This window comes from Bombyx mandarina, chromosome 19, assembly GCF_030267445.1.
Source record: "Bombyx mandarina strain Sakado chromosome 19, ASM3026744v2".
Classification (NCBI taxonomy): Eukaryota; Metazoa; Arthropoda; class Insecta; order Lepidoptera; family Bombycidae; genus Bombyx; species Bombyx mandarina.
This window is the reverse complement of record NC_143225.1, coordinates 8,609,645-8,630,537: the sequence shown is the minus strand read 5'-3', so window position 1 is coordinate 8,630,537 and position 20,893 is coordinate 8,609,645. Positions and strand designations below refer to the sequence as shown.

Sequence of the window (20,893 nt, the reverse complement as noted above, 5' to 3'; positions counted from 1 at the left end):
CAAAGTCGAACAATTGCGACTTTAATTATTATTACAAACGAAATCCCTTTTACGTATTCTTTAAACATATTCCTTACTGGACTGCAAGAGATACTTTCGCGCTGAAGATCTTACTTACGCTACATCATTTTTGAGTGATAATCGTCATTTTTTTTTGTTGCTTAGATTGGTGGACGAGCTCACAGCTGGTGTTAAATGGTTACTGGAGCCCATAGACATCCACAACGTAAATGCGCCACCCACCTTGAGATATAAATTCTAAGGTCTCAAGTATAGTTACAACGGCTGCCCCACCCTTCAAACCGAAACGCATTACTGCTTCACGGTAGAAATAGGTGGTGGTACCTACCCGCGCGGACTCATAAGAAGTCCTACCACCAGTAACTACGCAAATTATAATTTTGCGGGTTTCATTTTTATTACACGATGTTATTCCTTCATCGTGGAAGTCAATCGTGAACATTTGTTGAGTACGTATTTTATTAGAAAAATTGGTACCCGCCTGAGATTCGAACACCGGTGCATCGCTAAACAACCGGACGTCTTATCTGTTACGACGACTTCAATGATACGACTTCATTTATACATGTCCACTTTATCTCTGTTAATAACTCAAAAAAGTTTGTTAATTCTCCTGAAGTTGTCGTGGCTTCAAGAGCAAGATACCGAACGTCTTATACGATATTATGGTACTGATGTAAATGCTCTCGACAAGTATATTTTTTCCTAAGAAAATACGCAATTCAAACTTATACACGAACTAATTCCGTGATGAAAGTATAATGAATAGTAAAACTGTATACTAACTATGCTTACTAAACGACCAGATAATATAAAATAAATTATTCATAAAATTAGTAAATTAATGTATATACTTAGAATGTTATAGTAAATCAATATATAAACTTAATAGGTAATAATTATACATGATACATACATAAATATTATGTATATATTCTAATCATATTAAATTTGAGACGATAATTACTGTTTGCCCGGGTTGGTACTACCATGTGGATTTTTGTGGTGCGAAGTTCTGCGTTCTGGTTTGAAGGGTGAGAGAACCAGCATACAATACAATTGCAATTACATCGTGTCTAAAATGAGTGGCAAAATTTAGGTTACCGTGTCTATAAGCCGCGGTATGGGCTGTGGGTAATAAAAAAAGTATTGTATGGTTGTTATCGAAAAAGACGCTTATTATGTATATAACAGTAAGCTTAAATTTTATTACATATCTAAAGTCCATTGTTAGAATATAAAGTATATAGTCAGAATATACAAAACATTGTGTTTTTTTCGTATTTATGTAACCGAAGTATAACTTCTCATTAGAACCATACCGCGGCTATTTTTGTGAGCCACCAAATTCAAAGTGCGCCAAAATTATTAGTACGTAAGTAACTGATATTCAAAAAAAACTTATCTTTTTCATTGTGTGCCGTTAAAATTTTGGAACCGTTAAAAAGATCGCGACAAAAAAGGTTGAGAAACTGCTCTACAACATCTGTGTTCTTATACCTATTTAAGATATAATAAAGGTAAGCAAACTTGTCATTCATCCAATGTTAGATAACAAACTGCCCATTCAAGTTAAACTTTCATAATTACTTAGAGAAACGTACTGATTTATGTTTTCAACTCTGCGGTAAGAACGTAAGGTTCATTTTAGTTTACATTTCAATCCAGATGGTCGAAGCTAGCCACAAGCTATATACCTACTTATCGCTAAATGAAGCAGTTGTCTTAATTTAAGCCGTTTCGTTTACAGAAAATTACTTTTGTTTGACAATGACGGCTTAAATCAGATTATTGTGTTCTATTTTAAATTACCTTTTAAATCTTGTTAAAGTTTGAAACTCAAGCCCAAAAATGTATTTTTTGCGTAGACGGATGTGCGATCTCTCGGCTCACCTGGTTTTAAGTGGTAGCCGGAGCTCGTGGACATCACCACCCCCACTTATTGTATAATGGCGATCGTTTAAATCGAAAAACATGACTTCGCGGCAACACTACTGTAGAGGGTGTGGTACTTACTCGTACGAACTTATAATACGCCTTACCACCGTTTTTTTCCAGGATGATCATGAGCATAACGAAAAAAAAAAACACTCAAATCTGTCGAAACGTGGCAATTAATTTTCTATACAAGTTTTATTTATTTATTTTTATTGCTTAGATGGATGGACGAGCTCACAGCCCACCTGGTGTTAAGTGGTTACTGGAGCCCATAGACAGCTGCAACGTTAATGCGCCATCCACCTCGCCCACCAGGTCTCAGTATAGTTAGAACGGCTGCCCCACCCTTCAAACCGGAACGCATTACTGCTTCACGGCAGAAATAGGCAGGGCGGTGGTACCTACCTGTGCGGACTCACAAGAGGTCCCACTACCAGTAATTACGCAAATTATAATTTTGCGGGTTTGATTTTTATTACACGATGCTATTCACCGTGGAAGTCAATCGTGAACATTTGTTAAGTACGTATTTCATTAGAAAAATTGGTACCCGCCTGCGGGATTCGAACACCGGTGCATCGCTAGATATCAATGCACCAGACGCCTTACCCTTTGGCCATGACGACTTCAAAACTTCGACGACGAGTATAGTTATACCTCCACATTTAACGCCTTAGCGTCTTTGATATCATCATATTCCAATCTTTTTTTTTATTACTCGAAAACTATATTTTAATCATGATACAAACTCATAGAGAGGCCGAGGGAATCCAGTGATTAGCTTCGAGGTTAGCTCTGAGCTTCACATTTAATTTAACTTCACGCCTTCTACGATACGACAAATCTAATTAGGATCCAATGCCGACTTTGATACGTGGTCTGATTTTTATAACATTTGTTTCGGTCGATTGCCAATCATGGACATAAAGAAAGGTACTTTCATGGTTTAATCTCACATATATTATTTTAATTTTATCGTTTACTAGCGACCCGCCCTCGCATCGCTTCGGAAATTGTAATTTATTATTGATTTCTCCACTATTTAATGGATGTTATTATAAATATAAACCTTCCTCTTCAATTACTCTATCTATTAAAAAAAACCGCATCAAAATCCGTTGCTTAGTTTTAAAGATTTAAGCATACATAGGGACACAGATATAGGGACAGAGAAAGCGACTTTGTTATATACTATGTAGTGACGACATTCGGAACAAACAATTTTCGTGGTTACGCACAAATAAATAGAAATATCATAATTAGGGACCATCGCTTTTATTAAATAAAAATTTACATTTAAGTTTCATTGAGCACAAAGAATAGAAACAGTATCTTGAGGTTTCACAGTGTTAGTTTTAACAATTTGGTCGGCAGGAACTATGAAAACTAAAGTATTTCAAATGTCGGAAATTATGAACAGAAAATAATTGAAACATGAGATTAAGCCGTGAAAGCACTAATTACTTCATTAATAAGAACCGGATATACTGTAATCAACCGCATTTTATGCAAGTAAATGAAGGCAATTTATGATGAGCTCTTTATATATTGTTGTTCATTCGTTGTTCATTCCAAATTTAAAGCATACGAAGTCTCGGTAATAAAAATGATAAAATCATAGATCAACCAAGTAACGAGACAAGTAGCTCTTTATCGAGAATATTCCATTCCACCGGACGATACTCAATACTTTGAGTGCTATTCAACGTGCGGGTAACTTTATCCTTTGCGAGAGTATGCCGCCGCACTCGTGCCACCTGTGAAGTGAAGTCTCTCTCATTTTGCAGTGTTATAACCAATGTATTCAGGCGGTGCAGTCGAGTTACAACCTCAGTCGTTCGCTAGTTACATTTCAGTTTAACTGTAAAAAGGGCTTCGGTTTTTGTTTTTCTACGAATCAATTTTTTTAATAAATTTGTGCAATATTTTAAATTTCATATTTTTAGTCATACGACCAGATATTTGTTCTCCAGGCCTCCTTCGTCTATTTACTCTGCTTTACCCACAAACATCTTTAGCAGCAGTGTCTTCGTAAGCAATTTATTCAGCTTTGTTGGGTATATAATATACAAAGATAAGATTCGAATCAATACATCACCACTGAATACTCGAACGGTATATTTGGCTATACACGTTAAGAAGGCATTACGAGTTTTACACTATGCAAAGGAATCCTGAACTGCGGACCGACTAGAGATGTCACGTTTTCCAATAACTAAATACGTATTCGATAGTTTCAAAACTATGTCGATATCGGTAGTTAATTGCTGTAGTTACACGCGACTTACGTTACAGCGGATATTAATAAACAACAATATTGCGCTATATACTAAACACGTATTTACTGTGTGTTGGAATGTGTATTGTTACTATTACTGTATAAATAACAACATATTGCGTTATGTACTAAGCACGTTTTTACTGTGTTTTGAATGTGTATTGTTACTATTAAATAAATACTGTTGTGTGCGTTCTAAGGATTTTCGATGTCCAACAGAAACGATAATATTGTTAGTAATTAAAAGTCAAATCTTGTTATAAGCTTGATTTTTAATTGTCTCATAAAAAATATTTACAATATGATTAGTGTGCATAATGTAGGTATATTGAGCTAGGTTATAATTGCTATGAATAATTTATATCTGATAATTGAATATCAGCTCTAAGTCAAGTATTATCAGTCTCGTATTGGCTTAGGGAATCGAATGGGATTACTCCTAGGATTAATAGCTTGGTAATTATTCCATAATTGGGTTTACAGCCGTTGTAAACCCGCGTGTAGTGATGACCTTGATTTTGTTTTTTTTGTTGTTGATAGAATTAAAACTCCTTTATAGTATATTTCAATTTAATTCGACTAAATTTTCTTCAGACGTTCTGGAATAATTTACAGTTTCTGTGGTCACGAACGCCTCGGGAGTTAGAGAGAAAGAGAGAGAGAGAGAGAGTATTCTTTATTGTACACCAAAAAACAAATAAACATTGCGATACATTAAATACAAGTTATTTGCCGACATTTTAATACTATGGTAGGTCTAGCAGTTTGACTTGAAGTTTCATTTACACGATAACAGTCCATCTGTGATGGCATCTGTCAATGTATACCTGTACCTATTAAAGTTATTAATTTTTTTACTAATCTGCTATTCATTGTTTTTTTCGGAATTTAGCCGTGTGGCCAGTTCACACGAATAAGTCCCTAGAAAAAAAGAGTAGTTATCTATGTATTTTAGCCGTCAAACAAGAAAACAAGTCAAGCAAACTTGAATTCACAGTTGCCATACATAAACAATTATTTCCCTTAATACTAAACGATTGGCTATCGCTAGAGAACAGGTAGTATCAATATGCTCTATTAGCATGCCATGTCGAGTGAGTCTGTGATCATTTGCAAAAAAAAACCCATTCTAAACCTCAAAAGCTGTATCTACTAAGTTTGAAGTCAATCACATAACGACGTGCATCCAAACAAATATGGCTTAAAGATATTTTAGAGAAAACTACGAATGCGTTTATAATTGTAATTGTCATTGATATTTGACATGATATTTTGTCACTTTTATGTAAACCATGAATTTCAGTGTATTTCTTGTCTATTAACTTTCTGTTTCTGTGAAGTAAAGCTGTTCTTCTTCTTCAAAAAATTCAAAAAATTCTTTGTACGAGGAGCACTGCTGTTTGAGATACAGGTTTTATCACCTAGTTCAAGCACAGATGCACATTATGCTTGTGTTTCTACTTCTATGTTAATAATAAATAAATATAATAAAAAAATATAAAATATAATAATATTATTTCACATATTTAGCTTGCGTCTTTACTAAAGTAATTGAAATCATATATGAAACAAAACGTATAATAAATAATTCAAACTTCGTTCTCGTATGTATTGAAATGATTGGGTTATGCCAAATTACGTATATCGCAGAGCAAAGAGGAATACTGAGGCAATTTTCCGCTTACATAAAAAAAAAACTGAAACAAAGAAATATATTCTAAAAACATTGGTATTCTGAAAGTCGAGCGTTTATCAGTTTGATTGACATAAGCACAAGGAAATTGTTACGTAAATGTGGGTCGATTTGAACAGTCGTATTATCGTATTTTTGGTTTTATATAGTTCTAAGATTTATAATGAATTCTAGTTCAAATAAACCCTATACAGTATTTTCATGAAATTTTACAGTTCTTGAAAATAAAACTTCTGCTATTTATCTTTATCGAAGTGATTAATAATAAGATTATAAGATTTTTAACGAACATACAATTTATTTTCTTTGGTTCTAAAAGCACATGCTATGAAACTTACAAAAATAAATCTAACGATAATCTCGAGACTAATGAATCAAAGTCATAGTATACTCGTATAAAGCTTAGAGCCAGAGCTTACGGGTTCACTAAATTTAAATTTAAATCAGCCTTAATAATTACGCTAACTAAAAATATTATAATCAAGATTCTCAGGAGAACATATCTTGTTACATACTCTAACGCAGTTTTTGGATATGGTTCATATGTCATATTTGTAACTATAATTATCTAGGTACTTTCATTAGTGACATTCGGATTGAATCAATGTGACGTTCACGAATTCGCTTCATGTGTCTTCCATTTTCATTCTCTAACCAATTTTTACAATAATATAAGAAAAAACTTCTGGTCATTTTAATTAGGTGCATGAATATGTTTACCTACTTTAAGCTTTGACCTTTAGTTTCCCTAAAGTAGCTCTAGTGGTATTCAAAAACATATTCAGCTGAAGACCTACTGTATTAATTAATTATAAATAAAAATGAATGCGTATATTAAAGCCCAAAACAATATTAAGCTAGGCAAATTTTAAGAGGACAGACATCACCTTTTTCATTATCACGACAAGTGCGAAACGTAATTGTATGGGGATAATGTTTTTTTTTAATGCTTAGATAGGTAGATGAGCTCACAGCCCACCTGGTGTTAAGTGGTTACCCACCTGAGATTTGAACACCGGTGCATCGCTCAACACGAATGCACCGGACGTATTATCCTTTAGGCTAAGACGACTTCCAAAAGAACTTTTAAAAAAACAGGCCTAAACATTGAAAGGTAAAAAAAATTTCTTAGTTAACCGTTTTTACCCATAAAAAACTACAGCAGTTCCTCATTCTTCTTCAGAGATCTTCCGATCTGTTACTCGAGATTTGCTCTCTTCTTCGTATATTCGTGTCCAAGCTTCACAAGAAAGTTAAAATTAGCTTTAACCCGATTATTCAAATTTTGCTACTGTGATGCCTTAAAACCAGCACCTGATGCAAAGGACCACAGCACCGTACCCGCGAGGATCTAATAACTTTTGCAAAAACTTTACCCTGTGTAATTAATTAAAGAATTTATATTTTGACATAGCTTCCAATATGCCTTTTAAAAAAATTGTTATAGTGAAATACATTATCTGAATAGCTTGTAGTTCAATTAGATTAAATAAAATCGTGATAAAAACACTAGTAAATTTATCTCTTTTTTTTATTGACTCACATCGGAATTTTTAAAAATTCGCTGTGTCTGTCATAGCAATATGACGCAGACGACTGCAGCAAGCTGTCAAACTGCAGAGAGATGAATGTGCAACAAATAATGACGAGGCTTCACTAATAAAGGGTAGATTGTTATTTTCTACGTATTTTAAGTAAATATTAAATAATATTTTTATTAACGCATAGTCGAAGCCAAATTTTACTGAATAAATTAATGTTATAAGTTAATGGAAAATTAGATAAAGATAGCCTTTATTAACAATCTTAAAAATTTAATTTACAGACATGTTTTCAATTTTTTTACTTTAGAAAATTAGTCATGCTTAACTAACAAAATTGATTTGAAACATCGGCCTTATTTAGTTGAAACAATACGTGCAAGGTTAAGCAGAGATTTTAATGAAATTAAAAACAAAATAGAGTACATATATAAAAGAATAAATTGGCTTTATATTTTAAAAAAATATTGTAAAACACTTGGGTAATATAAAATGTCAAAGTTACTCTATCTGTGTTGTGTGGGACTACGATATCGAATAAAAACCAAATCCCGGGCACAGGTGATGTCACGTGAGTGACCTGCTCCGGGATTACAGCCGTAAGCCTCTCAGAGGACTCAAAGCTTCGACTTACCGACCTTCTGCGGGTTTTATAATAACTTTGATATTTCCTGTAATTAGTTAAAGAAAGATTTTAGCTTTATTTTTTCGTTACGTATATCTATATATAGTGCAGTTTTAGAGTTGACTTGCTCGTTTCGGAAATACTCAAACGTGTATATAAAAATCTACAGTCTAAATTACTAGATTCTTACACTACTTAATATGACTTTGACTTAATATTGTGGTACTTTTCTTAACCGCTCTGAATTTTTTTTTCTTTTTCTTATGTAGCTGGACGAGCTTACAGCCCACCTGGTGTTAAGTGGTTTACTGGAGCCCATAGACATCTACAACGTCAATACGCCACCCACTTTGAGATATAAGTTCTAAGGTCTCAAGTATAGTTACAACGGCTGCCCCACCCTTCAAGCCGAAACGCATTACTGCTTCACAGCAGAAACAGGTAGGGTGGTGGTACCTACCCGTGCGGACTCACAAGAGGTCCTACCACCAGTACTTTATGGTTCATCTAGACTTAATTCATTCGAGAACATACGGTTGCCCTCAATAGGGTTGCAGTCTCAAATGTTTCGAATATCGGCTATTTCAACCTTTAGACACAAACTATTGTTTTGTAAGCAAAACATAGTTCAGTGTACCTGTGCACAACCAATGCCAACAGCTAATTGTGTCTAAAAAAATAATAAAAAAATCTTATCAAAAGATATTTATTTCTGCACTACGCTATTCCTGTATTAGCCTAAAATTACTTCTCTCTAAATAAGTTACGAGGGAAGTCTTAATTCTGATTAATAGCCGTGTAGAGTTAAGGACTTTTTGACTGATTAAAAATATATTGATCAATGAAAATAATCAACGCCAGATTATACCATAATTTTATTTAATCATGGTGGTCACACCCGTAAACCTAGGAAATTCTTAGGTGATCTTAACTATAAAAAATGAGGAGTATCCAAGCCAAACAACGAATTAGTCCAATGGACATAAAAACAGAAGCATCTAGTCTAAGAAAACTAAGGAAAAGAAAACATGCTACGTGCATGAATGAATTCGATATCAAATTAATTAGTGACGACTATTCAACCCGTAAATTAAATTAAAACTTATGACTGCTTTATGGCAAAAATTGAAAATGCCAGGTCACAATATAGCCTTCAGTGAAATAAAGCTTACAGATGACATTTTAAGTCAAAACTTTTTATTCGTAAATGTCTAGCCTTTTTCTAGTTAATTTTGGATGTTATATCCAGAACTTGGAGACTTATCTCGACGATAGATTCGGTAAGAGTCCATCGAATATCAATATTTCCAAGGGAAGTAGCTGCAACAGCCAAAAATACTTTAGAATAAAAAAAAATCACATAAATATTTTGTATTTAAATTTATTTGCAATCAACTTTAACAATGAACCTAAAAATAAAAACCTTAAAAATAATAATTATTATTATTTAATAACTAAAATATATTATTAAAAGGAGTCCCTTTAGGCAAGGTTCCAAAGATACTGGCAGCGTTCCCTCTTTGAATAGCTAGACTAATTCTTTGTCCAAGGTGCCAGCTCTTCGGTCTCTTGTTATGTCGACTAGCCTTTTTGCTATTTCGTTAAAAAGTCTTATAGCGCTAGCACCCCACAGACCCAGGGTCTCTTTAGGATTGTTTGTCAAACATAATATATAGGAAAAAAAGTATCAAATAGCAGAATAAAATCAGAACGTAACCGACATGGCGGGAATATTCTCACACGTCACAACGTGCAGGCCGCATGGGAAATACACTTGATTGCACTGATTCGCTATTCTGCCACCCCGCACACGGTGCATTCTGATTTCACAACGTTTTTCTACTTTGATACACTTTATAACGCTTCTATTGCGCTCTGTTGCAGAACTTTATGTTGTTTGGTTGAAGAAAAAAAAAGTACGACCCATCTATGTATACACAAATCAATCACTATCTCTGCAGTCACCACTTGACAACTTGTGGACGAATTCCCTTTATCTTTAAAATGTTCGTAATCATTCTAATAAAACTTTATAGAAACAAAAACTAAGAAAATTTCCCCACAAAACAATAACAATTAGTTGAATAATATTGGGACGAGAGGCCTGTCGGTTCTGCTAGTTCATAAACTGTTTTAACTTAAGCTTACTGGTGGTAGGACCTCTTGTGAGTCCGCACGGGTAGGTACCACCAACCTGCCTATTTCTGCCGTGAAGCAGTAATGCGTTTCGGTTTGAAGGGTGAGGCAGCTGTTGTAACTTAACATCAGGTGGGCCGTGAGCTTTGTCTATCCATCTAGGCAATAAAAAAAAATACCGAACATAGTTTCATGTAAAAATATAAATAACTATGACACCTCGCGAAATCAAATTTTCGAAGGATGGTCGGAGAGTTAGTAATTGAAATAGAGTTGAGAATACGATTATATTATATATGGCTGATGGTCATACCGGCAACAGCATTACACAGAATGGGCCAGGAACATATTGGATAACACAACTCTACAAAAAAAATATTCGTGTTTTGTCCTAAAGTTTATACTAGGTTTTTCCGGTTAATTATTCACAAAAACGAAAATAAAATACCTTTTTTGGTATAAAGTTTGCTTTTGTGATAGTTAAAGTAATAATACTCATTTTTCCTTTTTTTTATAAATTTTAATTAATTTTAATATGTACTTTCAAAAAAACCGCGCTATAAGAGTGGGGTGTTTACGTTTACACAGTGCCAATAGATGGCACTCGAGTCATAAACCACGATCAGGTGTTTTGTACAAGCCCAGAAAAACTTAAAATGTCACGAAAATGTAAATACGATGCTGATGCATTTTGTTTCATATGTGGTTAATTTATTAAAGTTCAAAAGCAAACTGTTTCATGCCATGTATTTTTTTCCGTCTAATTACAATGTAAAATATCTAAATTTTATGCTTTGCAATCAAAGTCAAATTTGGTGTTGTCCCGTGTAATCTACGGCAACAGAAAAAATGACGCGGTTTTAAGCTGCAAAACAATTGACGATTACAATCAATTTGTTATTATGATTCTTGTGAGATTTCCCAAAAATTTGTTTTGCATTAATGGAAACATAAACTTTTTTTTGCTTTAGATCGGCAAACAATTTAAGCTACCAAATGCTAAGTACTTACCGACTTCATAAACGTCACAATTTGCTTCACCCATCTCAATATATAGGGCTCAATAACATGCTTACTTAAACACATATACTTTAATAAAACAAAGTAGTTTCTCGAAATTTAAACAATTGAACGAAGTCGATGTATTTATTAATGCAGTCGACACTTGTAGTGCGCGCACGTGAACTGAGATCCTAATTAGATTTAACACATTACATTTTGTTTATTTATTACTTACGAGTGAAATTATACCTATGTATTTAATTTTTTGCTTGATTTGATGGGCTATCTCAAGACCCATCTAGTTTTAATTCGATACCAGTGCCCATAGACAGCAACAACGTAAACGCCTTCATCGAACCTGAGAAATGAATTGTAAGTCTCAATTTTAATAGCTGCTCCAGCCTTCAAATCGAAGCGCATTACTGCTTCACTAAATATGTATTGTACGCTACAAACTAAAGTACATTTTTTAAGACGGTGAGATTAGTTTATCGAATTTAGGTTTCATACTTCAGTGATTGAATCCCATTGACATAATTATCACAATGTTACTGTCACAATGTCACTGTCGTTATCACGGGACATCAAGATGAAGTCGAAGCATCGACATATCGCTCACTTGGAGCGACGGTGACATAATTGCTAAAAAATGTGAAATTGATTTAATTATACCACAATGTTTCTTTTCCACTTAGATATGGTTTGTATATATTTTTTTAATTAGTCTCCTTTCAAGCCTAGACTTCAAACTACAAAAGTAAAATAATAGAGATAGTCATTACCTGTCAGAAAATTTTAGAAACTTCATTAGTATTACGAAAACTGGCGTAGTGTAAAATTTACAAATTTACATTTGTGTCACAGTCGCTACAAATGAGCGATATGTACATTTACGACTATCTCAATATATGCTCAAGTTTTTACAAATCTAAATATATATCTATATATTGATACGTGAAGCAAAAACTTTGTATCCCTTTTTACGAAAATTGCGCGGACGAAGGAGTATGAAATTTTCCGCACTTATTGAGAATATAGAGAAGAAGTGCACAATGCTAATGTTTTTTTAAAATAATGCATAAAAGATACATTAAATCAATAAATAAAACATTACACACACTACATACCATGTATTTGACGCACACACGCATGCATACTATTTATTGTCAAACTTTTGTTCTTGGCGTCTGTTGTAAAATTAAGAAAAGATTAAATATTGTTTGTCTTTGTTAATATTTTTTATTGTGACGAAATTTGTAATTATAGAAGTATAAAATACTATCATAATAGTGTACAAACTTACAATTCCAATTAATTATAGTCGAATTTCGACTACTGCGGGACCTCTAGTTAATATAAATTCAGTGAAAATCTTAAAGCGACGTAAAATTTTCACTAAATAGAAAACGAGAAAATTCTGCGAACCGCAAGTTTTCCTTTCGACGCATACATATAAGGATATGATCTAATCGTTGGAAAAATGCGATGTACGTTGATGTTACGCACTACACTCGACGTTCGCAAGCAGGAACCGTGGCGGGTGCGTCTTGCACAACCTACTTCAATATTAACCGGCGTGCTCGGGTATCCTGCACAGTGATCAACACTAACAGCACAACACCAGTCGACATGTGCCACAAAATCATTGTGAGTAGTACATACAATTTACGTTTGTAAATAAAACCTTTTCTGTACTCATTCGAAATTTGAATTGTATTAAAATCATGGCCGAAGGTTTTTTTTTAAAACTAAACAGAAAACTAGGTATAAAATATTGATGTGTTCGAATTGTACTCAGTATTTTAAAATTAACAGCAAATCGTTGCCTTACCTTTTAAAAAGAAAGTTATGATAGTTGTCTATGTTCAGTTAGTAGAAAACTATGTTTTTTTTTTTTTTAATTAATCTTGTCGAATATATTACGATTTTTGGCTTGACATAAGACCGGGTTTTGTTTTTTTAAATTTAATATTGTATTGAAATAAGGACGCACTGAATGCCTTTGTTAATTGGAAAAAAGGCTTTTACATCTTATTATTTATTTTTTAATAATTTCCGTAGATTATCTTTAAATTCTATGTTCCAATTATTCATTATGTTTCTTTTTTTCTACCTATTCGCTGATAGTCTAAGGGGCCATTTCAGCTTCTTGCGGACGGATAATGTCAGATACAAATCGAGCATCCAGTATGTATGTAACAATGTGCGAAACACGGACACTTGTTAATGGTAAATAGACGTTTTGACAGGGAGATTTCAATTTCTACATAAATAATAGTATGAAGGTGAAAACTGATTAGATTCTGTGGCACGTTTCGTTATTGCAGCTATGCACTGATTAAATAAGTAACCGCCATGAAATGTGTGTGCATTTAATCGATTTCATACTAAACAGGATTTTATTCGAATCAAATTAACGACTTTAAGAATTTGATTTTTTTATTATTTATCTTTTTATTCTTTCCGCTGCAATATGATTATCACTACCAATATTGAGATCCAACGTTCGATTACATCAGCTAAATCAGGGGGCAAAGTCCAGAAATAGTGACTTGAATTAGCATATTCATATCAAACTAATACCAACAACATTTTGTCATGTTTCTTTTGTTCGTGCGTTGAAATATACAAAGACGTAACACAAATATAAAATGGTTTGTGCAAAGGCGAGTTTAATTCGTTCATTACTTTATTTTTTACGAACCATTAGTTTAAAATAAGATTAAAATAAGAAGCAGCAAAGTATAATGTATTACAAAAATTACAAAAAAGTGTTTTTTAATATAAAACATAATATAAATACGTAAAATATACACGTTTTTGCAAATGCATTAACGTTTTGTTTGTGCAATGGTTATATTAAAATGAAATTAAGTAATGTTCTTCAAATGTAATAATGTTTGTCACTGGTGGTAGGACGTCTTTTGAGTCCGCACGGGTAGGCACCACCACGTTGCCTATTTCTGCCGTGAACCATTAGGTAACATCTTTCGGATTGGAAGGCTCTGGAACCGTGGTATTGTAAAAATTGAAACTTTAGAACTCATGTCTCAAGATGAGTGTCGGAATTTTCGCTGTAAATGTCTATGGGTCCCTTGTAACTACTTGAGTGAGCTCGTGTCTAACCAACTCAGAAAAAAAACGTCTTATTTTTTTTTCAGTTCGTCCTGGCTGCCACGGTCGCCATGAGCCTGGCTAACCCTTTGCCAGAGCCAGAGCCGTTTGGTCACGGAAAAGTCACACAGTAAGTTACCTTATATCAGTTTGGCCAGTATCTGATGATAAGTTTGAGTTTGACTAGCATTTGACGGTAACTTATCGAAATCGGTCCGACCGTTTTCGAGTCTATAGATAAAGCACACATCGATTTTTGATATAAATAGATTTGAAAGCAACTATCGTTAGCAACTGTTATTCACACCACGAACTGCACAACTTACAAGAACATCTTCGTAGGTCAACGACCCGATAGTCTCTTCGGTCTAGTATTTAATGACCCTGACTATTGTACTAAATATTTGGTATTCGAGGTCTGCATGTGCTTGTTCATGTCACGTATGTGTTTTTGGTATTTCATAAGACGCAAATAAATCTTAAATCTATATATATATAAATGAATTGCTGTTCGTTAGTCTCGTTAAAACTCGAGAACGGCTCGACTGATTTCGATTTGGCTAATTTTGATCTTGAATTATTTGTGGAAGTCCAGGGAAGGTTTAAAGGTAGATAGATATAAAAATGCTCTAAATTAAATAAAAATAACAATTTTGTATTTCCTTTGATGTGTCCCCCGTCGGACGGATTCCTTTTGTTTGTTTTAAGTTTATTCTAGACAGAAGTTTAGGTCTTTTATTTATCGATTGAGGCACAACGAAGTGCCGGGTCAGCTATAAATAATAAATATTTACTAACAATCACGCCATGTTAACTGGTCCCGGGCTAAGTTCGTAAAGGACTAGTATTACTTGTATAATCATCATCATTATCCTGCCCTTCTCCCAGTCACCTGGGGTCGGCACAACATGTTTTCTCCTTCCATACTCTTCTATCATATACCATTTCTTCGCTCACTCCCCTCCTATCCATATCGTCTTTCACACAATCCATCCATTTCTTCTTAGGTCTACCTCTTCCTCTATTACATTGTATAATATTACACAGTAAATTGTTGAATGTGCGTAAATTATCCTGAATTTGCGCGAGATACTGTGTTGGATGCGTTTGTTTTAAGAATTCACGTGCAGGACGAAGCCTTATGTGAGTTTGTTGCCATGATTCTGAGAATACGTGAAATAAAATTCATGATACGTACATTATGAAGGTTCTTAGAAAATAACATTTTTTTTATTGCTTAGATGGGTAGACGAGCTCACAGCCCACCTGGTGTTAAGTGGTTACTGGAGCCCATAGACATCTACAACTTAAATGCGCCACCCACCTTGAGATATAAGTTCTTAGGTCTCAGTATAGTTACAACGGCTACCCCAGCCTTCAAACCGAAACGCATCACTGCTTCACGGCAGAAATAGGCGGGGTGGTGATACTTACACACGCGGACTCACAAGAGGTCCTACCACCAGTAAAAAATTGTGTAAAGTAGATTAAATTCCATTTCAGATCTCTTTTAAAAATAATGAAATGTCATTTTGTTTTTAAATTACGAGTATTAATTCCGAATATCTTCGTTACAGTTTCAGGATCCACGTACCTTACGAAGTGCATACTCTGCACCATCACCACACCCACGTTCAGAAAGTGCCAATCATAAAAGAAGTGCCTGTGATCAAGGAGCTGCCTATCATCAGAGAAGTTCCAGTCGTGAAGACACTGCCTATTGTTCATCCTGTTCCTGTGCCCATTGTGAACACAGTCCATGTTGAAAAACCTGTGCTCTTGCCCATCCATGAGCATTTAAGTTATTCGCATTGGCATTAACGTGGTTTGTAGGTGTGTATTCAGAAACGAGCTGCGTCATAGGTATTGTCGTTACGCACGAGCGACACGTGTTCGGGAAAATTCATTTTCCAATCCAAAATTAATATTTGTTTTTTATATGAAAATGGCTGCTTACGGCTTACCAACATGCAAATAATTATCCTAGTCAAAATAGTTGCATAAAAAGCCAACAAAACAATGTTAAATAAAATTCGTTACCATTCATGTTTCTGAAACGCACTAGTGATGTAGTTAGTGATGTAAATAACAAGTTTTATATTCACTTATGCTATCGTTAATATAAAAACATTGTTTCGATCCACTGTGATAATACGAAATATACTTGATACTAAAAAAGCTGTTTTTTTTTTATTATTTCATATTTATTTAAGCCAATAGTTTTCTTTTGTTTCACGTATATAGTTTTGTTCTCGATTTTGCTTAGCGTGAAATAGCCGGACTGCGACCTACGAGCTGGGGGTGGTAAGCCAAGCATGTTAGAGTTGAACCGATTAAAATACTCATATGCCTAACAACCCGCGTCAGATGATATAGTACTCTCACCCAATGCAAGCTAGGCAAACAATGTATAACATTGTTACAGGACCGAACAATTTTTAAAACACTTAATGCTACTTTTATTCTGCTTCAAATTTAATTACGTGAGTATCTTATTCTAATGTTCACTGTTCCACCTATCATCGATGAATCGTGGCGATTCAATTTTCAAATGTAAAGTTATCGTAAAGCCATTGTTCAAACATATCGCTGAAGTGCCGCGACCATCAACATTGGCGGCTCGCGGCCTATTATGGCCGTGTCAAACTCGGAGCCATTTGTTTGTCAAACCGATGACATAAAGGCAACCAGTTCGCAATAAAATTCATTCCGTTTTAATTTGTAATTGCATTAATCAATCGATGTTGGATGTGAACAGTAATTAATTCGGTTATAATTTTACTTGCGATTTATTGAACACATTAAAACTTTTGATGTGTATTCATTGGATTAATTTTTAATTCACGCTATGCTTTTAATACCTATCTCATGATAGCTTCAAGTATTTAAGAATTTTTTTATCTAGGATTTTTTTTTATTACCCTTGTAGACAGACGAGCATACGGCCCACCTGATGGTGAGTGGTTACCGTCGCCCATGGACTTCAGCAATGCCAGGGGCAGAGCCAAGCCGCTGCCTTCTTTAGTTACCTCTGTTTACTTTTATTAGTTTACTTCGATTTACCGATCACATACATCGGATTCCACTATTTTATTTTATTCACTGTTATGAAATTCAGTTGACCCAAGGCAAATATGTAAAAAATTAAAGTTTTAACACTGTAATTCTCACATAGCGGACGCGTTACGTACAAACGTAGCGAAACCCAATTAATTTAAAATTTGAAAAACAATTACGCTACTGTAGCAGCTTCGTATAAATCACGTTGTCACACACGAACGCTTGAATTCCACCCAATTAATTCTTTTGTACTGTAAGCATTCGCTATTGATAATTACTTCGTTCGCGAACCACTTGACAGTCTGGTACCAGTTAAAATTCAATCAGCTAAAGTTAATTTTTAAACGTTAATATTACACTTTGTGATATTGAAATAAAAAACTGTTACAGTTTGAAATAAAACCTACTGGTTGAATAGCTAAGTGGATCATCATAAGGTTTTTATTTAGCTATTTTTCATAATTTAAAAAAATAAAGAGATCCCATTTTTTTTAAAGCATTCTTTTAATTTTCAAAAATAAATCATACTAAAAATGTAATCTTTAACTTGATTAAACAAGAAGTACTTAATTTAAAATACATAAATATTATACAAATAAGTTTTAGCGCATTACAAAGAATTTATGACGTAGGTGAAAGACTATCCAGAAATTTCCAATACACCACTTTCACTTCTTATTGCGAGTCACCATAAATTCAGTATTGTATCAAAATGGTTGAAATCTTGTTATAATTGTTTTAATTCCATATAAAGAACTTGCTACGTCACAGCTCGGAGTTAAAAGCTCAAAAATTCCCAAAAGACCAGTAAAGCACACGGAAATCACGAATTAAATTCGGACACATTTCAACGAAATATAATTTATGATTGCGGTCGATCACTGTTAATGAGCTTACACGAGTGAATAGGCTTAAATAGACAATATTATAACTAATAATATTGGTTTGAGCGGAAGAACACTTCTGTGGTAGTTCTAACCTCAAATATTAAGTGTATTATTTATGGTTCTAACTGCGATCACTGCAGTCAGATTAGCGTATTTTAGATTTCGATTACTGTATTTAAAATTGGCGTTAAATATTTTGTATATTGGTGGATTTTTATGTTAAACGAATGAATGGTGATTCTGAGGCACCCGTTATGTTTGTTAAACTTCTTTTTTTTCTTTTTTATGATTGAAAGATTACTGGTGGCCCGGAGGCCTTTCCAGCTTTACCAGGACAGGTGGGCGAGCAAAGGCTCAGCCAGGAGGGGTAGGATTTGCTAACAACTGCCCGAGCGCCTCCGAAGGAGACCTAACAACTCAAGAGCAATTGCTTCGCGAATGAATCTACTACCGGATCGGAATCGCGACCCACTGGGAAGATCCGGCGAGAAACTCAGCGGGCTGATGCATAGGTTAGGTTATGTAGAGGATTAGGTGACCAAAAATCAATTTTAAGTATAATTCATAAATCAAGTTTGACACTAATTTGTTCACTTCTATTTTTTATGGTTACTATACAAATTAGCGTTCGGTTAATTAATTAATTTTATTGTTATTTTATATTTTTATAATATCATCCGATTAAAACGACGGCGATTCGGATATATGTATATATTTTTGTTACAACGGCTTCTGAAAATTACACTTAAGATTTTTCATTAATGAAAAAAATTTGGTTTAAATACAATTAATAATTTTTTACAAGTTTTCATTCTATTTATTATATTTTTTTAAGATTTTTTTACGTTTTTGGGTCAAATTTTAATCATGCCATTGTTCTCATTCACGATTCTCAATAATTAGTAAAATGTTAAATGTTCTACCGAACGCCTATTTTGAACGACATATTATTCTTTAAATAATGTTTTTAAGCTAAATTACTTAGGTCAACGACAAATCAATACGTTTTTAATAGTTAAACCACATTTTTTTTTATTGTCTTTGTAGGCAGACGAGCCTACGGCCCACCTGATGGTAAGTTGTTACCGTCGCCCATGGACTTCAGCAATGCCAGGAGCAGAGCCAAGCCGCTGCCTACTGCTTAATACTCTCCACAAGCCTCGTTTGAAGAAGGACATGTCATAGCGCTCGGGAAACACCGTGGAGGGGAGCTCATTCCATAGCCGGATGGTACGTGGCAAAAAAGACCTCTGGAAGCGCACTGTGGATGACCGCAGTGGCTCCAGGTAGTATGGATGAACTCTACTCCGGTGGCGGAAGGTGCGATGGTAAAAACGAGATGTTGGTATCATCTCGAACAATTCACATTTTCATAAAGTATTTATAATATGTTTGTATTAATAAAGCTACACACAACGTAGCTTGTTATTATCCAAGTTATTGGCTGCTCAATTTATCATACGAGACAGTAAACAATTATGCGGGTCAGCTATTTCTGTATACGAAATAATGAACCGGAAATTATGAACAATCGGAAATTTCAGGAATAACTTGTGAAATCGATTCGTTTGAGTTTTGGCGTAATGACAGCCTATCGGAATGTGCATGCTGGCTTTGTGATTTCATGCGATAATTATTTAATTCAATGACGTTTTCAAATAATATTAACCCGTAATTGGCAATGTTATAGTTATAACTTTGTTTGGTGCTTATTGAATTTTCATTTGTATTATATATTATATTATATACTAGCTGACCCGGCAAACGTTGTGTTGCTTTAAATAAGATTTCTAGGGAAATTCTACTGTAGAAAAAAAACCTCATTTAACCACATAATACCTCAATATAAACAAAAAAAAAATATCAAAAAAATTTTAATATAATATAAATAATGTTTGGGGTGGACATCCCTTTTCACTTAGGGGTATGAAAAATAGATAGTAGCCGATTCTCAGACCTACTGAACATACTATTGATACACAAATAAAACCAAAAAAACATGGCTGAAAAATGTATAGTATTGTATAGCTCTCAAATATATTAAGTGTATAATCTATGATGTATAGTGAGTAAGTAAGACAGGAGACCGGCTTCGTGCTCATCCCTACTACGTGATGTTTGCTGGATGAGTGGTGACACCTGGCGGGGATAGCTGATCGATTGATAGTTGATCAGTAGTCGACCGGCGAGGGCGGGAGATCAAATTCAATTTAAAAAATCATAATTAAAGGAACTTTAAATTATAAACTCTGAATAAGAATTTATCGTACTACAATTATAATATTTGATTGCCATCTTGCAACCTTATTGCGGATCTGTGTATAGAATAAAAAAAATATTAATCGGGATGGAAAAATAGGGGTTGATCGTATATGAGTGAAAATTTAGGGTTGTATGTATTTTTATATGCTGTATCATAAAAAAATAAAAACAATTTTTTTTTTCTAAAAAATAGCAAACAAAATTTAAGCGTGGACGACCCTTAACATTTAGGGAGATGAAAAATAGATGTTGTTCGATTCTCAATCTTGACCGATATGCACGCTAAGATTCATGAAAATCGGTGGAGCCGTTTCGGAGGAGTATGGGAACGAACAT

General features: G+C 34.1%; 2 protein-coding genes across 5 annotated transcripts in view; one reads left to right on the top strand and one right to left on the bottom strand.

Annotated features, from left to right (window-relative positions):
* The window catches only part of Sema1a (semaphorin 1a), a 461,552-nt gene that overhangs the window by 346,841 nt on the left and 93,818 nt on the right, over positions 1-20,893 (bottom strand). The gene's annotated exons all lie outside the window — the stretch shown is intronic.
* On the top strand, positions 12,408-16,370 carry LOC114252846 (uncharacterized). The gene is made up of 3 exons (XM_028187515.2): positions 12,408-12,881; positions 14,396-14,478; positions 15,926-16,370. The coding sequence occupies exons 1-3, from the start codon at positions 12,720-12,722 to the stop codon at positions 16,167-16,169; spliced, it is 489 nt and encodes a 162-aa protein (XP_028043316.2). The 5' UTR covers positions 12,408-12,719; the 3' UTR covers positions 16,170-16,370.